The sequence below is a fragment of the Helianthus annuus genome, chromosome 11 (assembly GCF_002127325.2).
Source record: "Helianthus annuus cultivar XRQ/B chromosome 11, HanXRQr2.0-SUNRISE, whole genome shotgun sequence".
NCBI classification, from domain to species: Eukaryota; Viridiplantae; Streptophyta; class Magnoliopsida; order Asterales; family Asteraceae; genus Helianthus; species Helianthus annuus.
The window spans coordinates 119,737,407-119,753,897 of record NC_035443.2 but is presented as its reverse complement, the minus strand read 5'-3'; the positions used below and the strand labels follow the sequence as shown (position 1 = coordinate 119,753,897).

General features: G+C 40.0%; 2 protein-coding genes across 2 annotated transcripts; one reads left to right on the top strand and one right to left on the bottom strand.

Annotated features, from left to right (window-relative positions):
* Window positions 1–685: 685 nt before the first annotated feature.
* On the top strand, window positions 686–2,946 carry LOC110890105 (NPL4-like protein 2). The gene is made up of 2 exons (XM_022137675.2): window positions 686–1,819; window positions 2,422–2,946. The coding sequence occupies exons 1-2, from the start codon at window positions 845–847 to the stop codon at window positions 2,674–2,676; spliced, it is 1,230 nt and encodes a 409-aa protein (XP_021993367.1). The 5' UTR covers window positions 686–844; the 3' UTR covers window positions 2,677–2,946.
* Window positions 2,947–7,123: 4,177 nt separating this feature from the next.
* Window positions 7,124–8,983, bottom strand: LOC110890107 (protein SLOW WALKER 1). Its single transcript, XM_022137676.2, has one exon. It carries the CDS (start codon window positions 8,898–8,900, stop codon window positions 7,305–7,307), a length of 1,596 nt encoding a protein of 531 aa, XP_021993368.1. The 5' UTR covers window positions 8,901–8,983; the 3' UTR covers window positions 7,124–7,304.
* Between the last annotated feature and the right edge of the window lie 7,508 nt (window positions 8,984–16,491).

The following is a 16,491-nucleotide window of genomic DNA, read 5'->3' as shown; positions in this document are numbered from 1 at the left end:
CTTTTACTAATATTTTGTTTCGGTTTACCCCTATACTTCCTTTACTTAAAAACTATTTTTTACGTGCATATTTTATGTATGGGTATGTATAAATATGATTTGTTCTATATTCCGAGGTAAACTTTTTTTATAGACGAGTCAGCTCAAATATAATACGATTTCATTTAAAGAAGTCATTTTTACGTGCATATTTTTATGTATGTTTTGGTATAAATTCAAGTTGATCTACATTTCGACATAAACTTTTTTGGGAAATGATTCAGGTCAAATATAATATGTTTTCGTGTTTATTTTATGTATGTTTCGTAAAGTTTGTTTCGAACCAAGTGGAGTCAAATTATAGTTTCTTTTTCTCCCCTTTTTTCGAAAGCTCTAATTAATCCCTTTCGATTATATGTGCATATTTTTCTTCATACCCGTTACATTTTCTATGTATGAGTTAGGTCACATATAATACGTTATGATTGTTCGATATGAATTTGATTTACTTTACGTTTGATTCAATCACAATGTTTATACATGTTACATTGAGTTTAACTGGATACGTCGAAATGTGTGTTTTCATATGGTTAATACATCATATAACGTTTGGACTAATACATTCAATGTTTACGATGTACCCGCGCCGCAATGCGGACGGGCCTTACCCTAGTATTATATATTATAATAAATAATAAAAAAAGATTGTGAAATAAATATTCCAAAAACACATCCTTAAAAGGACACGAATCCTACATAAGACTCAAACTCAGGTTCCATACTTTTTCTTGTTCCCCAAGTGTTCTTTCATCTTCAGATCTTCATCTTCGTCATTCAATCAATCCAATCTTCAATCAATTCAATCATGTTGATCAGAATCCGCAGCCGCGACGGGATCGAACGGCTACAAATCGACAATCCCAACACAACAATCGCCCAACTCAAAACCCTAATCGAATCACAGCTCAGAGTACCCATCAACAACCAAACCCTCTCAACCAACCAACAACTCTTACTCGCCAAAACGCCCGCAGAAATCGCACAATTTACCGATATGTCCAACCCCCAAACCCCAATCGCCACCCTTAACATAACCCACGGAGCGCTTATATTCCTCGCTTACGAAGGCGAACGGACAATCGCGGGCCCGAAGATCGTGCCCGCAGGTTCGTTCGGGCGTAAGATGACAATGGATGACTTGATAGCGAAACAGATGAGGATAGTTAGGCAGGAGAGTGCCAACTGTGAGGTGTCGTTTGATCGCGATGCGGCTAACGGGTTCCAGCATTATGTGAACGAGACGTTGGCGTTCGCGGTGAAGCGTGGAGGGTTTATGTACGGGACGGTTGAGGATGGGAAGGTTGAGGTTGATTTTATATACGAACCGCCGCAGCAAGGGACGGAGGAGAGTTTGCTGTTGTTGAGGGATCCGGATGAGGAGAAGGTAGTCGAGGCGATTGCGTTGGGGTTAGGGATGCGGAAATTGGGGTTTATATTTACACAGACGGTTGGTCAAGGGAAGAGGGATTATACGTTGTCGAATAGGGAGGTGTTGCAGGCGGTGGAGTTGCAGGCGGAGAGTGAGGTGAAGGAGTGGGTGACGGTGGTGGTGAAGTTGGAGGTGAACGAGGACGGGGGTGCGGATGTGCATTTTGAGGCGTTTCAGATGAGTGATTTGTGTGTTAAGTTGTTTAAGGACGGGTGGTTTGAGGGGGAGATTGCGGAGGGTGATGACCCCAAGTGTTCGAAGATGAACAAGGATGTAGTCGTTGGTGGGAAGGATACGCGGGAAGTGGATAATGATTTCTTTTTGGTGGTTGTGAAGATCTTTGATCATCAGGTTCGTTTGTGATTCTTGATGTTTGATTTTGAATATGTTTTTATATACGATTTAATATATAAATAACCTCTACGTAAAGAAGCACAAAGTCTGACTCGTGTAATTCTAGACTCCGAGTCGCGCATTTTAAAACTATGCCTGCAGTAGGTTATAGGAATAAGAGGAAAAACCAGGCCTAACCTTAATCTGCCAGACGAAAGAGTAGGACCAAACGGGCTCAAATTGTTTGCCGTGGGACTCGTCACATTCGAGGTGGTTTCGGATGTTAACATAGGAGAACGAGAATCAGAATCAAGTGAGGGCTTTTTTAAGCCAAGCGCATAGTATGAAGTACCATTGTGGGGGGTTTTAGACATGTCTTAGCTTCTTAGGCCTGTTTAGGGCTGTTTTCAGTTGCTTTAATACTTATTCAGGTTGTTTTCAGCCTTATTAAGCTAATGACTGAAGGTTATTCGTGTCTGCAGTTTGTTTGTATATGTATTTTTTGTTTGGTTATGGTTCAGTCATTAGCTTATATGCTCGCCACTATGTTTCAATATCATTGTTCATCGACTGTTCTTCCATTAAATAAAAGTATTTATGTATCATCCGTATTTTTGCAGGGTCCATTATCATCAACATTTCCAGTTGAGAACCGAAACACAGCGATCACAATGAGAACTCTAAAGAACCATTTGGATCGTACCAAGAATCTCTCTTTCGTGAAGCGTATTTCTGACTTCCATTTACTGCTTTTCATAGGCAGGTTTCTCGACGTGAATTCCGATGTCCCAGCATTAGCAGGGTGTGTCCGCGCACAGGCAACCATTCCCGAAGGTTACCAGATCCTGATCGAGTCCATGGCAGCATCTGGTTGAAATAATCGTTACCACACTGTGCAGGATCTTAATGATGTTTCTTTCAACCAATCATATCGATTGTCGTAACATCCTGGGGTTGCTTATTGACTTCTGTATGGCCCGGGTTTTACCATAATCGTGTATGCACATTCTTTTCTATGTTTTATGCACACCTATGTATTTATACTCGTTTTACTCATGGTCGTTAAATTAGTCTTGGAGTATTTGCTTGGCGATGTGTGTTCTCGTTTGTTTGATTTTAGTTTAAAATGCGTGTGCTTGTTGTTTTATGTTTGGTTTATCAGTTGATATGCAGTCTGCTACATGATGGGAGTTGATTTAGTGGATCTTATGTTAGTATACATGTTTGGTAGTTTAGTAAACAATGATGTTAATCATAGGCCCGGCCTGAGCTCGAGACCGAAACCAAAACATGGGATATTGAAAGCTGAGGGCCGAAAATTAAATGTTGGGTCGGGTCTCGGGTTACTGTGGATGGGTGGGGCAGGTTGGGTTAGGACTAATTACCAGATCTTGTTTCCAGCAGCCTAGTATATCAAAAAAATCTTAAAAGACTATGTAGCCAGGTCTAAACCCGGATAATTGGAGCAACAGTGGTCTGGTCTTTGGGTAGAATGTGGTCAGGTGGTTGTTTCAGTGTTTGTTTGTCGTCTGTGTTTGGGTCTGTCCTTTCTTAGCTGCTTGCTAAGAGAGTTTCGGTTGTTTGGTGATGAATAAATTTGTCTTGGCTGGCCCAAAAAAAGGCAGGATATGGATTTCACTTTCACTTGGTTTGTGAATGGTAACTGGTGATTTAAATTAGAGTTAACTGTCATTTTCGTCCATTTAGTTTGTCCAGTTATGTCAGTTTAGACCAAATTTCAAATTTGTACTATTTCCGTCCCTGACATTCTTGAAACATGTCAGTTTCATCCAAAAAAACATGAGTTAACTGTCATTTTTGTCCCTGTGGTTTGTCATATTATTCGATTCAACCTTAGTTTTTTTATGGAACTGGCACGTTTCAAGAATGTCAGCGACGAAACTGGTACAAATTTAGAATTTGGCTTGAACTGACATAATTGAACAAACCAGAGAGACTAAAATGGCAGTTAACTATTTAAATTAATTTTATAACCCATTGATTATTTGAAACAATTAATTTTCATTAAACAATAATGATATTGAAACAAATATATTAACAACATAAATAAAATATTAGTTCTAATTTAATTTTTTAACAATGCATGAAAAATACATAAAATAACTAGGGCATCATATTGTACATAAATACTAGTTTCGATTTCAGTCTATTAGTTTAAAAATTGCGATTTCAAGTCCCTGTGGTTTCATTTTCGTAACCATTTTAGTCCCTGTGGTTTCACTTTCGTAACCATTTCAATCCATTATTCTGTTAAGTGCAGGGACTGAAATGGTTACGAGATGGACTAAAATGGTTACGAAAGTGAAACCACAGTGACAAACCACAGGGACGAAAAGAGTAATTAACTCTACATAAATATATTGTTATGTGTTTTTTGATCGTTGATCATCACCTTATTTGCCTCTCTCTCTTCTTCAGTGATCTCTACTACATAGGCCAGGTAGATTACACCTTCAAAGTTTTAGTAAAACTAGGGCTGCAAACGAACCAAACGTTCGGCGAACAGTTTGTGAACCGTTCGGCGGGAAGTTCGTTTGTGTTCGTTTGTTTATTAAACAAACGAACACGAACAAGAAATTTTGTTCGTTTAGTTAAATGAACAAATATGAACAGGGGTCGTGTTCGTTCGTTTATGTTCGTGAACATTCGGTAACGTGTTCGTTTGTGTTCGATACTTCATTAGTGTTTTTAGTTTTTATATTTATTTAAATACTTAAAATTCCACATATTAAATATCTAATAAGTGTCGGTGTATTATATATTTTGTTCCTAAACGTTCGTTGCCTAAAATAAACAAACAAACACAAACGAACATGAACAAATTCATTTCCTTAACAAACGAACACGAACATAAAATCTCGTTCGATAAGTGTTCGTGAACGGTTCGCAAACACATATATTTCTTAACAAACGAACACGAACAAGGTCTTGTTCGTGTTCGTTCGGTTCGTTTGCAGCCCTAAGTAAAACGCTTGTCCTACGTCATCGAAAATCATATTATGTAAAATTGCACGAGCACACATTATGTTCCAAATTCTTTTTTTCCATCCAAACCCAGGCCGGATGACTCAAGATGTACCATTGCTGCTTTAAGAAACTACTGAACGCTCGCTCGATGTCCTATCTTCCACTTCCTGGAATTGTTTGAATTTCTTGCTTTTATCATCCAACTGGCATGCATATGATTTGGCAAATGTAGCATATTTAGATAAAAACCATTGACAAGATAATACTCGTGTTTGTATTGCACTCAATTAACCGAAAACAAAGTTCGGTACAACTCCATCTATGATGGAGTTAAAGGTTGGTTACTAATCTAGAACATTGATATCATTGTCATATCCAAAGATCATGAGACTAGTGCTTTAAGTATTATTCTCGGGTATGAATGATCATCTCACATGTGTGGACCTTGCCACGAAGTAGGATCTCGTATGTTTTTGGATCTCACTGGATGCCGGGTTCCTCAAGAATATTGTACCGTAAAGGTTAATCACACATTCACAAATGATCACCTAACATCAGTCGTGTGCTATGCAATTTGACGAATTGTGGATGCATTTTTTTGTAGAGCAGTAAAACCCCATCCGCCTAGTGCATCCACTCGTTTGAAAAAATGGCACCTCTCGTTCTAAATTGTTAACTATTCATACAAGCAATTGCCTACTCATGCGAAGACAACGCCTAAACTATTCTTAATTATATAATGAAGTACCAAAATAATCGTTGAATTGCCGGTAAACTCGAGCTCTTTTTGTTAAAGAATGTGATATAGATTGCTCAGCACGATGAACTATCAATTGGACCATGGATAGAACAAGACCCATGAAAACCTCATATTATTCATCGGATAAAGACGTAGACGATGACAATGACGATAAACTCATATGATAGCAAACGGTTCGGTAACGGGTAGGAAATTAAAACTCTAAATAAAATGGATAGATCTAAGGGTCTTTTGTGATACAGAATCACCACACAAGAAAACGGTTAGGGCAAAACTAAATGAGAATCATGATACAGATACACCACTTGACTCTAATCTAGGCTCCAAGAACACCATTCAAACATGCCAAGTAAAATTAACAAAGATATTTTCACAAAAACAAAAACCACACCTTTGCATCTTGCCATTTGCTCGTCCGTATAGAAAAAAAAAAAGAAAAAGAAACTGACCCAGTACCTAAAAACATACAAACTGACTTTGACCACTACCACAAACTTTGAACTAAATGCAGGAAAATAAAAAGAAGGAAACATGGGAATTAAGTTGCATAAATTGGAAATAAAAACAAGGCTCTAATTTGCTGCAGATGGGTCGGATCATGGCTGGTCTTCAGGTTCGGATGCGGGTAAAAATGTGACCCAGTTAACCCATTTCAGTAACCGAACCTGATGTATATCATCATCGTATTTTGTAAATTTGGAGAATTTTCAAGATGAATATTAGAATAATTTGTGAAGGGAGAATGATGGGATCTGGGCATGGTCCTGGTTCAACCAATTGTTTACTTGCAGCAATTCACAAGGCTTTCTAGCAACCGTGTTTTGACTTTTTTTCTCTTCGACTTTCTGCAGGTCTAACTGTCTAAGGCCAAATGCTAGGGGACCGGGTCTTGTCGCTTTTGGGGTATGCACGCAGTTCTCCAGTGAGAACTCGGTGCTCCCTAGGGAATTAACAGTCAGATTTTCATTTTCAAAATTTTACCCTTTTTACTTTTAGCAGCAATTTCGGTCCATTTACTTATAAATATATGTAACGAGCCAAATAGATAAAATCAAATAAAGATTCACAATAAAGGAAACGGGTCAAATGGGCTAAAAGTCACCCAAAGTAGATAAACCGTTGAAAACGACCAAACTGCCCAGACCGAAGCAAATTGGACGGTTCGATCCACAGTTTAGTTGGTCGGTCCACAGTTTGTAACTTGGAACCAGCCTTTTAGCTTATTTTCTTTTTCATTTTTGGAACATGTAGTTATGCATACATATAATATTCATGAACCATCTTTATCGTTTTTAAATATTTGATGCAAACTAACTATTTTGAAAAAAAAATAATAATAAATAACAGACAAAATCGTCCAAACTGTACTTAGTGGTTCAGCCTAGAAATTTTATCAAAACCGGACGAACCGGATCATGACCACTTCTAAGTCCCTACGTGTATTTCTTAATCCATAAAACCTTCTAAACCAACTTATTCAAACAATTATATTACTATTAACACTAATTGTTCACAGAAATGGTCAAAAAAATGCTGTTTTGGGTCAAACAAAACCCTATCCGATCTGTTTCAACTTGAACAAAATAGAATATATAAAAATAACATAAATTGAAGTTGCACCATCCCTCAAAAAACTATTCATACAACAACTAAAAACAAAGAAAACAACAATTTAAACTTCTCGCAAGGCGCTTTATAACCGAAATAACATCTTGTAATGACAAAAACATAATCATATCACCTTACTACTAGTATTCATCTTCTCCCCGCAATCTTCAGTAAAGGAGAGATCATACCTTGTATTTCCTGCAAAGATTCTTGAATCCTTATCTCCTCAGCGACTGACCTCTTAAGATTCCGAACATACCCTTTTAATTCCTCCGAACCACTAATATCCTCAACTCGGTTTTCCACAACTTTCTTCGCTAAAACAATCAACACATTTGCATATCGCGGCATTGTGGAGTACTTCTGTAAGAAACTCAACAGCAAACCGAGCTCATCCGTTCCCAAATTCGACACGCACTTCAAGAGCTTCTTTCTTGACACCAATTCCTCCATCACCGCCACTACGTTTTCGGGGTTTTTCGCCGTCAATGCAGCCACCAAAGCCTCTTTGTGATGAAACTTCTTCAATAGCTTATCGTGTTCCGCTAGCTTCACCTTTTTCGGTCTTGTGATTATGTAATCCCCTTTCGAAGGCTTCTCGCTTTGCCCACGATGAAAGTAACGAAAATACGAAGGCCTTAACACCCTCTTCTCGGGCTCATCTATCGCTCCAAACCCAACGTATTTCCCCCACTCAGATTTCACCGATTCCGCATTTTCACTCGTTTTTCGCTTCCCTGCGTATAAATCCCCGTTCGAACTACCAACAACCCTAGTAGAACCATCCGGCGAAAACGCAACCGACATCAATGATTTCGGGTACCTTATGGAACTGGTAACCTTCAACCTCGAGTAATCAAACACTTTCAAATACCCATCCAACGAAACACTCATAATCCGAAACTGATTACCAAAATCCCCATTACGGCCATCGTCCCCAATTTTCGCGACACAGAGTTTCGTCACCGTCTTATTATGACACTCCATCGAATGCAACAACTTCCCGCCCCCAATCACATCCCAAATCTTCACCGAATTCCCACCCGCACTCGCAACCAACCCACCCGACGGCAAGTATACCACATCCTCAACCGGAGCCCCATGATCCACACTCAAAACCAAAGCTGAACTATTACTCGATTCCCTCACATCCCAAAACTTAACCGTGTGGTCATACGAACCCGAAACAAACATGTGATCATTAACAGGTGATCCATCGCCACACCGGACATAATCCTTATGCCCGGTGAAACTACGATGAGTACCCGACCAAACCTCCCAATACTTTACAACAGAATCATCCCCACCCGAAAACAAGTGCAACTTATCTACACGCGGATACGTAACAAAATGTACCGGACGGGTGTGGCCGGAGAGTTTCCGGAGAGGGGCGCGTTTCTTGACATCGAATATCTGAATGAGGCCGGATAAAGAGCCGGCGGCAAGGAGGAGGCCGTCGGAGCGGAAGCAGCCGGAGGTGGCGGTGTCTTTGAAGGCGGAGATGGTGGATTTGGGTTGGAGGGTTTGGGAGGAGAAGATAGTGACGGTGGCGGAGTGGGTGGCGGCGAAATCGTGTGGAGAAGTTGGGGAGAATGCGAGTGAAGTTATGGAGGAGATTAGGGGTTGCGGTTCTTTGGATTTGAATGATTTCCAGTACTTTTGTTCTGGGGTTGATGATGATTTTTTGGTGGTGGGTTTGAGTTTTGGTTTAATGGTGAAGGTTTGCTTGTCATTGATCGCCATTGGAGAGGAAGAGGAAGAAGCAGAATGAATAAGGTGTCGTCGGTTGTTTGTTGTTAAGAGTTTAGGGTTTTTAGGGTTTTGGTTTTTACATACGATGAAATGGTTTTATTGTTTTTTTTCTTTCTTTTTTGTTCATTTAGTCACTAATGTTTGGGATGTTATAGTTTGAACACTAAAGTTATAGTTATATTATTATTAGTATTTGACAAATTGGATTTAAATAATCCCAGTTTTCTCAATTTGACCAATAATAATCCTAACGACAAAAACGGTGCTTCAATTCAGGTGTTTAAACTTCTAATTAACAAAAATCAAGTCGTTTGAAGTATCGTTTCGAGGTAAGTTTTACATAAATCGACTCGAATTCTCGTTCTGATCAAAATCCATAAAACGTCAGTTTGTAATTCGGAAAAAAAGCTTAACTCTGTTAAGCTATTTTTAATGGCGGACTACTATCGGCCAAAAGTGGACTAGTTCGGATTATTATCGGCCAATAACCGAGTTCGGATTATTATCAGACAAATTGAGAAAGCTGAGATTATTTAAATCCAATTTATTCTACCCGCCACCGTAATATTTTTATTGGATTCAATCGTAAATAATGTAGGAGATTTATCTTTCAAAGGCGTGTCACCGACCCATTTATCAATCCAAAACCGGATAGTCTTGCCGTCCCCCGACTTCCCTTTAAACAGGTCCCCCACTTGAATATTATATCCTTCCAAATCAGTTTCCACCTTCACTATTGCATTCCAAACACCAACTACTCCGGCCTTCACAGGAAAGTTCGACCAAGCTCGTGATTTATAGTGTATTGCTTTGATTACCTTTCTCCACAGTCTGCTTTCTTCATTTTTATACCGCCACCACCATTTTACCAACAGACTCACATTCATATCCCGTAATGATCCCAACCCCACCTTTTTCTTTTGGGCCGATTATCGGTTCCCAAGAGACCCAATTCGTCTTCTTTTTTTAGTCATTCCCGCCCCAAAAAAAAAACTCCTTCTAATTCCTTCAAGAACCTCCGGAACACATTTGGGAGCTTTATAAAGTGAAAAAAAGTAGAGCAGAAGGCTATCTAAAACCGATTTTAATAGCATTGTTCGCCCCAATAGACAACGCGATCGCTTTCCACCTTGATAATCTTGTTTTACTCGCCTCGATCACAACATTCCAATTACGTGCAAGGTTCATATTTGCCCCAAGTACCAAACCGAGGTATTTGCAAGGAAATCTACCAACTCTACAATTTATAGCTGATGCCAAACATTCCACAGCCACATCTCCAACGCCGACCCCAAATAAATTCGATTTTTTTGTTATTAATTTTCAGCCCAGATATTATGTTAAAACATCTCATCAACCTGATGATATTTTTAACATTTGATTCCCCCCACATTCCGATAAAAACTATGTCGTCCGCATACATAAGGTGAGTAAGGCAAGGGCCGTGAGCGGTCATTTAATCCCATTTATTATTCCCAACATTTCAGCCTTTTTGATAAAACCCGTAAGGGCCTCCATTGCTAAAAGAAATAGGAACAGAGAAAGCGGATCCCCTTGTCGCACCCCTTTCTCACACCTGAATTCACGAGTGGGCGATCCATTAACAAAAGGTTCTACTAGGGGTGTGTAAGTTACGGTCTACTGAGAAAAACGGACAAACAAGCTTAAAACTTGAGTGACCGGAAACAAATGGGTAATAAATGGTTTGATTTTAAATGCGGTGTCGTCTAAAATTAGTCTAAACTGAAACAGGTTGGAGTTGTTATGGAAAGTTGTGCTTTTTGCTAATGGTTTTATATTTTGGATTTGATTATTATCATTAAACTAGGTTTTATACCAGCGGGCGTTGCCGCGCACTAAACCGAATCGTTTTCTGTTTGATAACATAGCACAATCTAGGGAACACTGGGTCACAACATTAATGTATGTCACAGCACAAAGTAATAAAGTATTTTGAAGTAGGTCTGGCTCTGGCATAGTGATCATAAATCTGTCATGACAAATTTTTTTACATAAAAAAGTGAGTACAAAAGTTTTTGTCTTGGATTCAAAAGCCTTTTGGACTTTTGGTTATTTGGATATCTTTGATGCACCAGTCTTGTCACCTGCGTGTAAGGTTTACTAATACAGACAATGAATCACTTGCAAAGTTGCAATGCAAATCGAGCCAAAATCAATGTAGTCTTAAAACATGCGACATTGTTTCGCATCAGGAGGTGTAAGGTATATACCTTATAAATATATGTCCATCAAACGGGTATTAGATGCCCGATGCCACGAAAAACCTGTTAAAGCTTTTAGACAAAATAAAGTTTCATTAGCGTACCAAATTTGAAAAACTATAATATGGTAGTGTTGGAAAATAGGTGAAAATAGCATTTTTCACAAATATAGGAAAATGATTTTTTTTCCTATTTTGGACTAGAAATAAATATAATAAAATGAGCAGGTTTTATATATTTATTTGTGGGTTTGTGTTCTACGTTGGAAGAGCTTCGCAACGAACTAAACCACGTCCAAAACGGAGCTAAGATGAATGAGATATCGATGCTCAAAGTTGGGTGTTTGGAACATTCGATGCTGAAACTAAAAGGAAAGTAGCACCTTGTCCCACATAGGAGGAGAGATGGAACTTAAATGGGTATTTAAGGTGGAACTCTCCATCCTTATTGTTTCATGGAAGCACACACTAGTGTCTTCGCGAAGGGTGCGGAGCACCCTAACTCGCACTCGCACACGCTCGCGCGCGTCGCGTGGGCGATGAGGCGCAATGTGGCGCTTTGATGACGCACTTTGCACTTCGCCCGCTTGAGAGCCGCCTTTGTATTTTTGACCGCGCGCGCATGGTGGAGCACAAGGGTTGCAAGGACCAAGTGGTGGGTGATGCGGCGCATGACGTGGCAGTCATGCGCATGCGCGCACGAGTTCACATGGCACGGATGCGCGCGGTGCGCGCATGGTGCATGGGTCCTGCTGTGTCGTGCGCGGCGCACCAAAGTGAGCCAATACGGCGCGACTGTGTGGCGCGCTCGTATAGGCTCACAGGTGACGTGGCGCACGCGCGCATGGACTTGAGCCAAGAGGACGCACCGCGCATGGTGACGTGGCGCATGCGCGCATGGCAGTGAGCCAAGAGGACGCACCGCGCATGGGCATGCAGACCTGGGCGCGCGCGCACCAGGGTGACTTGCGCGCGCGCGCGCAGAAGCTTCCAGCATTGAATGCCAGTGCAGTTTCAGTCCAGCTTCGTAACTGACGAGTTAGTAAGCTTTGACTGAGAATTAAATGACGTATTAAATTGCATTGAAGACGTTTAATGAAATTTAAACCTCTCATTTAATTCGTTTTTGGCTGTTTCAAACCGGGAGCTGTATATATACAGCTCCATACCTTGCTGTAGAGGATACCACGAAAACCCAGCAACACAACAGCAATACCACTTTCTCTCATCAGCTTCCTGATCTTTCTCTAGCAAGTTTCAAGGTAACCTTCGGGTTGTAGGCGAACTCCGACAGTACTACTGCTCCGGCTGTTGTACCCTGGGAAACAAAACGAGTACTCTTGGGAGACTTGGAATTTGTTTTAAGGGAAGCGTGTGTACACGTGACTCAGCCCCTCTGTTTCTACCCCCTTCTTGTATTGTCTTTTATTTCAGTTGTAATTGTAATAGTTGTTAGCTTTCTAATTTCTGTATTGTAATCAGTTAATCAAAATTTGTTTATTTTATTTATTATTACGCGAACAGTTCCTACAATCTTAAAACAAATTTTTAAAACCGTTCGTGTAATCAAAACCATTCTGTTTGTGATTCAAACCAGTTTTGTTTTCACTCAGTTTGTGTTTTAAAAACAGATTTTTTTTGTTTTCTTCTTCAAAGGGGCGACTTTGGTTGAAAACAATTTTGATTACTTCAGAATTGTCCTAAAAATTTGCTAAAACTTTCTGATTTGGTCTTCAAAGTTGGACTTAGAAGCCAATCAGTAAGTTCTAATTATTAAAAATTTTCTGTTTTTGGTCTTCAAAGTTGGACTTAGAAGCCTAAACAGTAAATTTGTGGTAAAAATTAAAATTTGATAATTTACTTCTGGTTTTTGCGTAAATCAGAACTTTTTGACTAAACTTTAAAATTTTAATTTTTTCAGCATATCGAACGAAAATGTCAACGTTAACAACACCACAAATGTTGTGATGGGAACCCCTTTCAACGCCACCATTGTGGGAGCGTCCACAGTGGCTAGTCACGCTGAACGACCCGAGAAGTTCTCGGGTCTACACTTCAAGCGGTGGCAGCAGAAGATGTTCTTCTACCTGACCACCATGAACCTTGCGAGGTTCTTAACTGCATCCGCTCCCCAACCTGCGGAAGGGGAGACCAGCGCTCAGTCTCTGAGCGCGGTAAAGGCTTGGAAGCACTCGGATTTCATTTGTCGAGGCTATGTGTTAAACGGGCTTTCGGATGCATTGTATAACGTGTACTACAATGTCAAGACTTCCAAAGATCTTTGGGATGCCTTGGACAAAAAGTACAAAACGGAGGATGCTGGCACAAAGAAATTTGTGGTAGCCCGTTTTTTGGATTTCAAAATGGTTGATTCTAAAACAGTTATGAATCAAGTCCAAGAATTCCAAATTATACTACATGACATCTCTGCGGAAGGCATGACACTTAGCGAGACATTCCAAGTGGCAGCGATGATTGAAAAGTTACCTCCTAGTTGGGTTGATTTTAAGAATTATCTTAAACACAAACGAAAGGAGATGACTATAGAGGATCTTATTGTTCGTCTTCGGATTGAAGAGGACAATAGAATTGCCCTAAAAGGCAGCCTTGCGCAGACTAGTGCTAGCGCAAATTTGGTTGAGCATGGGCAATCCTCTAAGGGCGCGAAGGGCAAGGGGAAGAAGGACAAAGGGAAAGCAAAGGCTAGCAACCTTGGACCGAAGAAAGGGGTTGTGAAAAAGAAACCTCAAACGTTCCAAGGGACTTGTTACAACTGTGACGAGCCAGGGCATCGGGCTAACCAATGCAAGAAACCAAAGCGTGAGCGTGCGCACCTGGTGGATGAAGACGGAATGCCTTTGGTGGCAATGATTTCCGACAAAAGCGCAATGATGGATGAGGTCAATACGGTGACCAACACTCCAAAAGGATGGTGGGTTGATACGGGCGCGACCCGTCACGTTTGCGCAGACAAAACCCTCTTTACCACCTTCAAGGCGCTTTCTGGAGAAGAGAAGCTGTATATGGGAAATGCAGCCACCGCTGACATCATGGGTGAAGGAACGGTGATCTTGAAGTGGACTTCGGGGAAGGAGCTCACTCTAAGCAACGTGTTGTATGTCCCGGACTTGCGCAAGAATCTAGTCTCGGGATGGTTGCTTAATAAGTTTGGATTTTGTTTAGTTTTTGAGAGCGATCAATTTGTACTAACTAAACGAGGAATGTATGTAGGCAAGGGCTATGCCCAAAATGGTATGTTCAAATTGAATGTAATGGCTGTCAAGAACATGAATAAAATTGCTACTACTTCTACTTACATGCTTGAGTTTTCTGATTCGAATAAATGGCATGGTAGATTAGGTCACGTCAATTTTAATTCAATACGCCGTTTAATCAATTTAAATTGTATACCAACATTCCATATTGATTCACACTATATATGTGAAACATGCGTTGAATCCAAACTTACAAGAACATCATCGAAATTGGTTGAACGAATAACCGAACCCCTTGATTTAATTCACACTGATATTTGTGATTTAAAAGCGGTACCCACAAGAGGTGGAAATAAGTACTTCATCACGTTTATTGATGATAGTACTAAATATTGCTACGTATATTTACTAAAGAGTAAAGATGAAGCAATAAGTAAATTTATCTTGTATAAAAATGAAGTTGAGAATCAACTTCAAAAGAAGATAAAAGCTTTGCGAAGCGATCGAGGAGGCGAATATGTTGCACCTTTTGCCGATTTATGCGCAAAAAGTGGCATTATACATGAGTGTACACCTCCTTATTCTCCACAATCAAATGGCGTGGCGGAACGAAAGAACCGCACATTGAAAGAAATGATGAACGCCATGTTGATAAGTTCTGGGGTGAGCCAGGAAATGTGGGGGGAAGCCATTCTCTCGACTAATTATCTTTTGAACAAGATACCACTCAAAAAGAGAGACGAAACTCCATATGAGTTATGGAAAAGGAAGAAACCTTCATACAAATACTTGAAAGTGTGGGGGTGTTAGAGCTTATGAGATCGTTGGTACTTGTGCTGGATTAGTTTAGATAGTAGTTTGTATGTATTTTGAATGTTTAGGGGCTTATTTTGTAATTGTCTAGAAGTTGTGATCCTGACTTGGTGTAGTTAAGATTCCAGCAAATTTATAAATTTGCTGGCAAGTCAGGAGTCTACTATAAATACCACAAGCATTGTAACCTAGCCAAGCTTTTGGCTCTTGGTTGAATCAAGTGTTGTTTACATTCATATCCATATTGTGTGCTTAAATCTGATATCCAAGGTTGTTCATTGCTATATCTTATTGTTTGGATTCAATACAACACTAGTTGTATTCATCAATCCATTAGCTTCATCTTCATTCTTGATCTTTCTTGACTTTTCATAAGTTCAAGCACTTAATCAATAGGTGTTTTGGACTAAAACAACCAACCACTGTGATCCGGATACGTTTTGGGATCTACAATTTGGTATCAGAGCCTTTGTGCTCTTGGTTGTTGTGTTCTTGTTGAGATTTTTCATTGTTTTGAAGGTTTTTCAAAGTTTCAAGGTTTTTCAAATTTTTGGGCTTAAAATGGATTGATTTGGTGTGTTTAATCGATAGGTTGTTGTTAATACTTGATTAGGGAGTTATTTTGGACATTTTGGTGCATCAAAACATGGTTTTTGGGCTGTTTTTGAGTGATTAGAGGGTTTTAGTTCGTGTTAAACCCTCTGTCCAGCGAATTTAACTTGAAGCCAGCGAACAATTTTTGAATATAGCGAAATTATCTGTTGAAGACAGCGAACTCAGCGTTGAATATAGCGAATTAATTCAAATCGTTGAGTGTTTTATCGCATAATCATCAACTTCGCCGACCATTGTTCGAGCGAAATTGTTGATCATCAGCGAAATAGTGTCATTTGTTCCTTGAGCGAATTTATCGAAGGTGACTTCGAGAGCCGTGATAGCGAACCACAGCGTTCTTATCACGGTTACCGGTGAAATTAACCTAACCCCTGTTTGTGTTTTGATTTGTCAGCGAAGATAAGTGATCGCTCGTGCAGGCTTACATAACTCCCCAGCGAAGACAGCGGAATAGCTAGCGAAGGTCCTCAATCAACATCGTTCATTGGCGAAATTATAGTTCCTGTCAGCGAATTTAAGGTCTGTTCAGCTCACGTTTGTCTAAAACAAGGAAAGATGTCGCTGAATCAACTAAGTCCAATTGCTCAAGCGGAACTCGAAACTGGAACCACCACCCGCCCGCCAAAGTTGAAAGGGGCGGAAGACTTTAGCACTTGGAAAACTCGCATTCAATCGTTCTTCGAGTACACGGACTACAACCTATGGCTCTCTGTTACCG

Excerpts from the sequence above, each read along its gene's own strand:
- LOC110890105 (XM_022137675.2), top strand. The coding sequence starts at position 845 with ATGTTGATCAGAATCCGCAGCCGCGACGGGATCGAACGGCTACAAATC. Across the intron at positions 1,820-2,421 it reads TGAAGATCTTTGATCATCAG|GGTCCATTATCATCAACATT; the intron begins GTTCGTTTGTGA and ends GTATTTTTGCAG.
- LOC110890107 (XM_022137676.2), bottom strand. The coding sequence starts at position 8,900 with ATGGCGATCAATGACAAGCAAACCTTCACCATTAAACCAAAACTCAAA.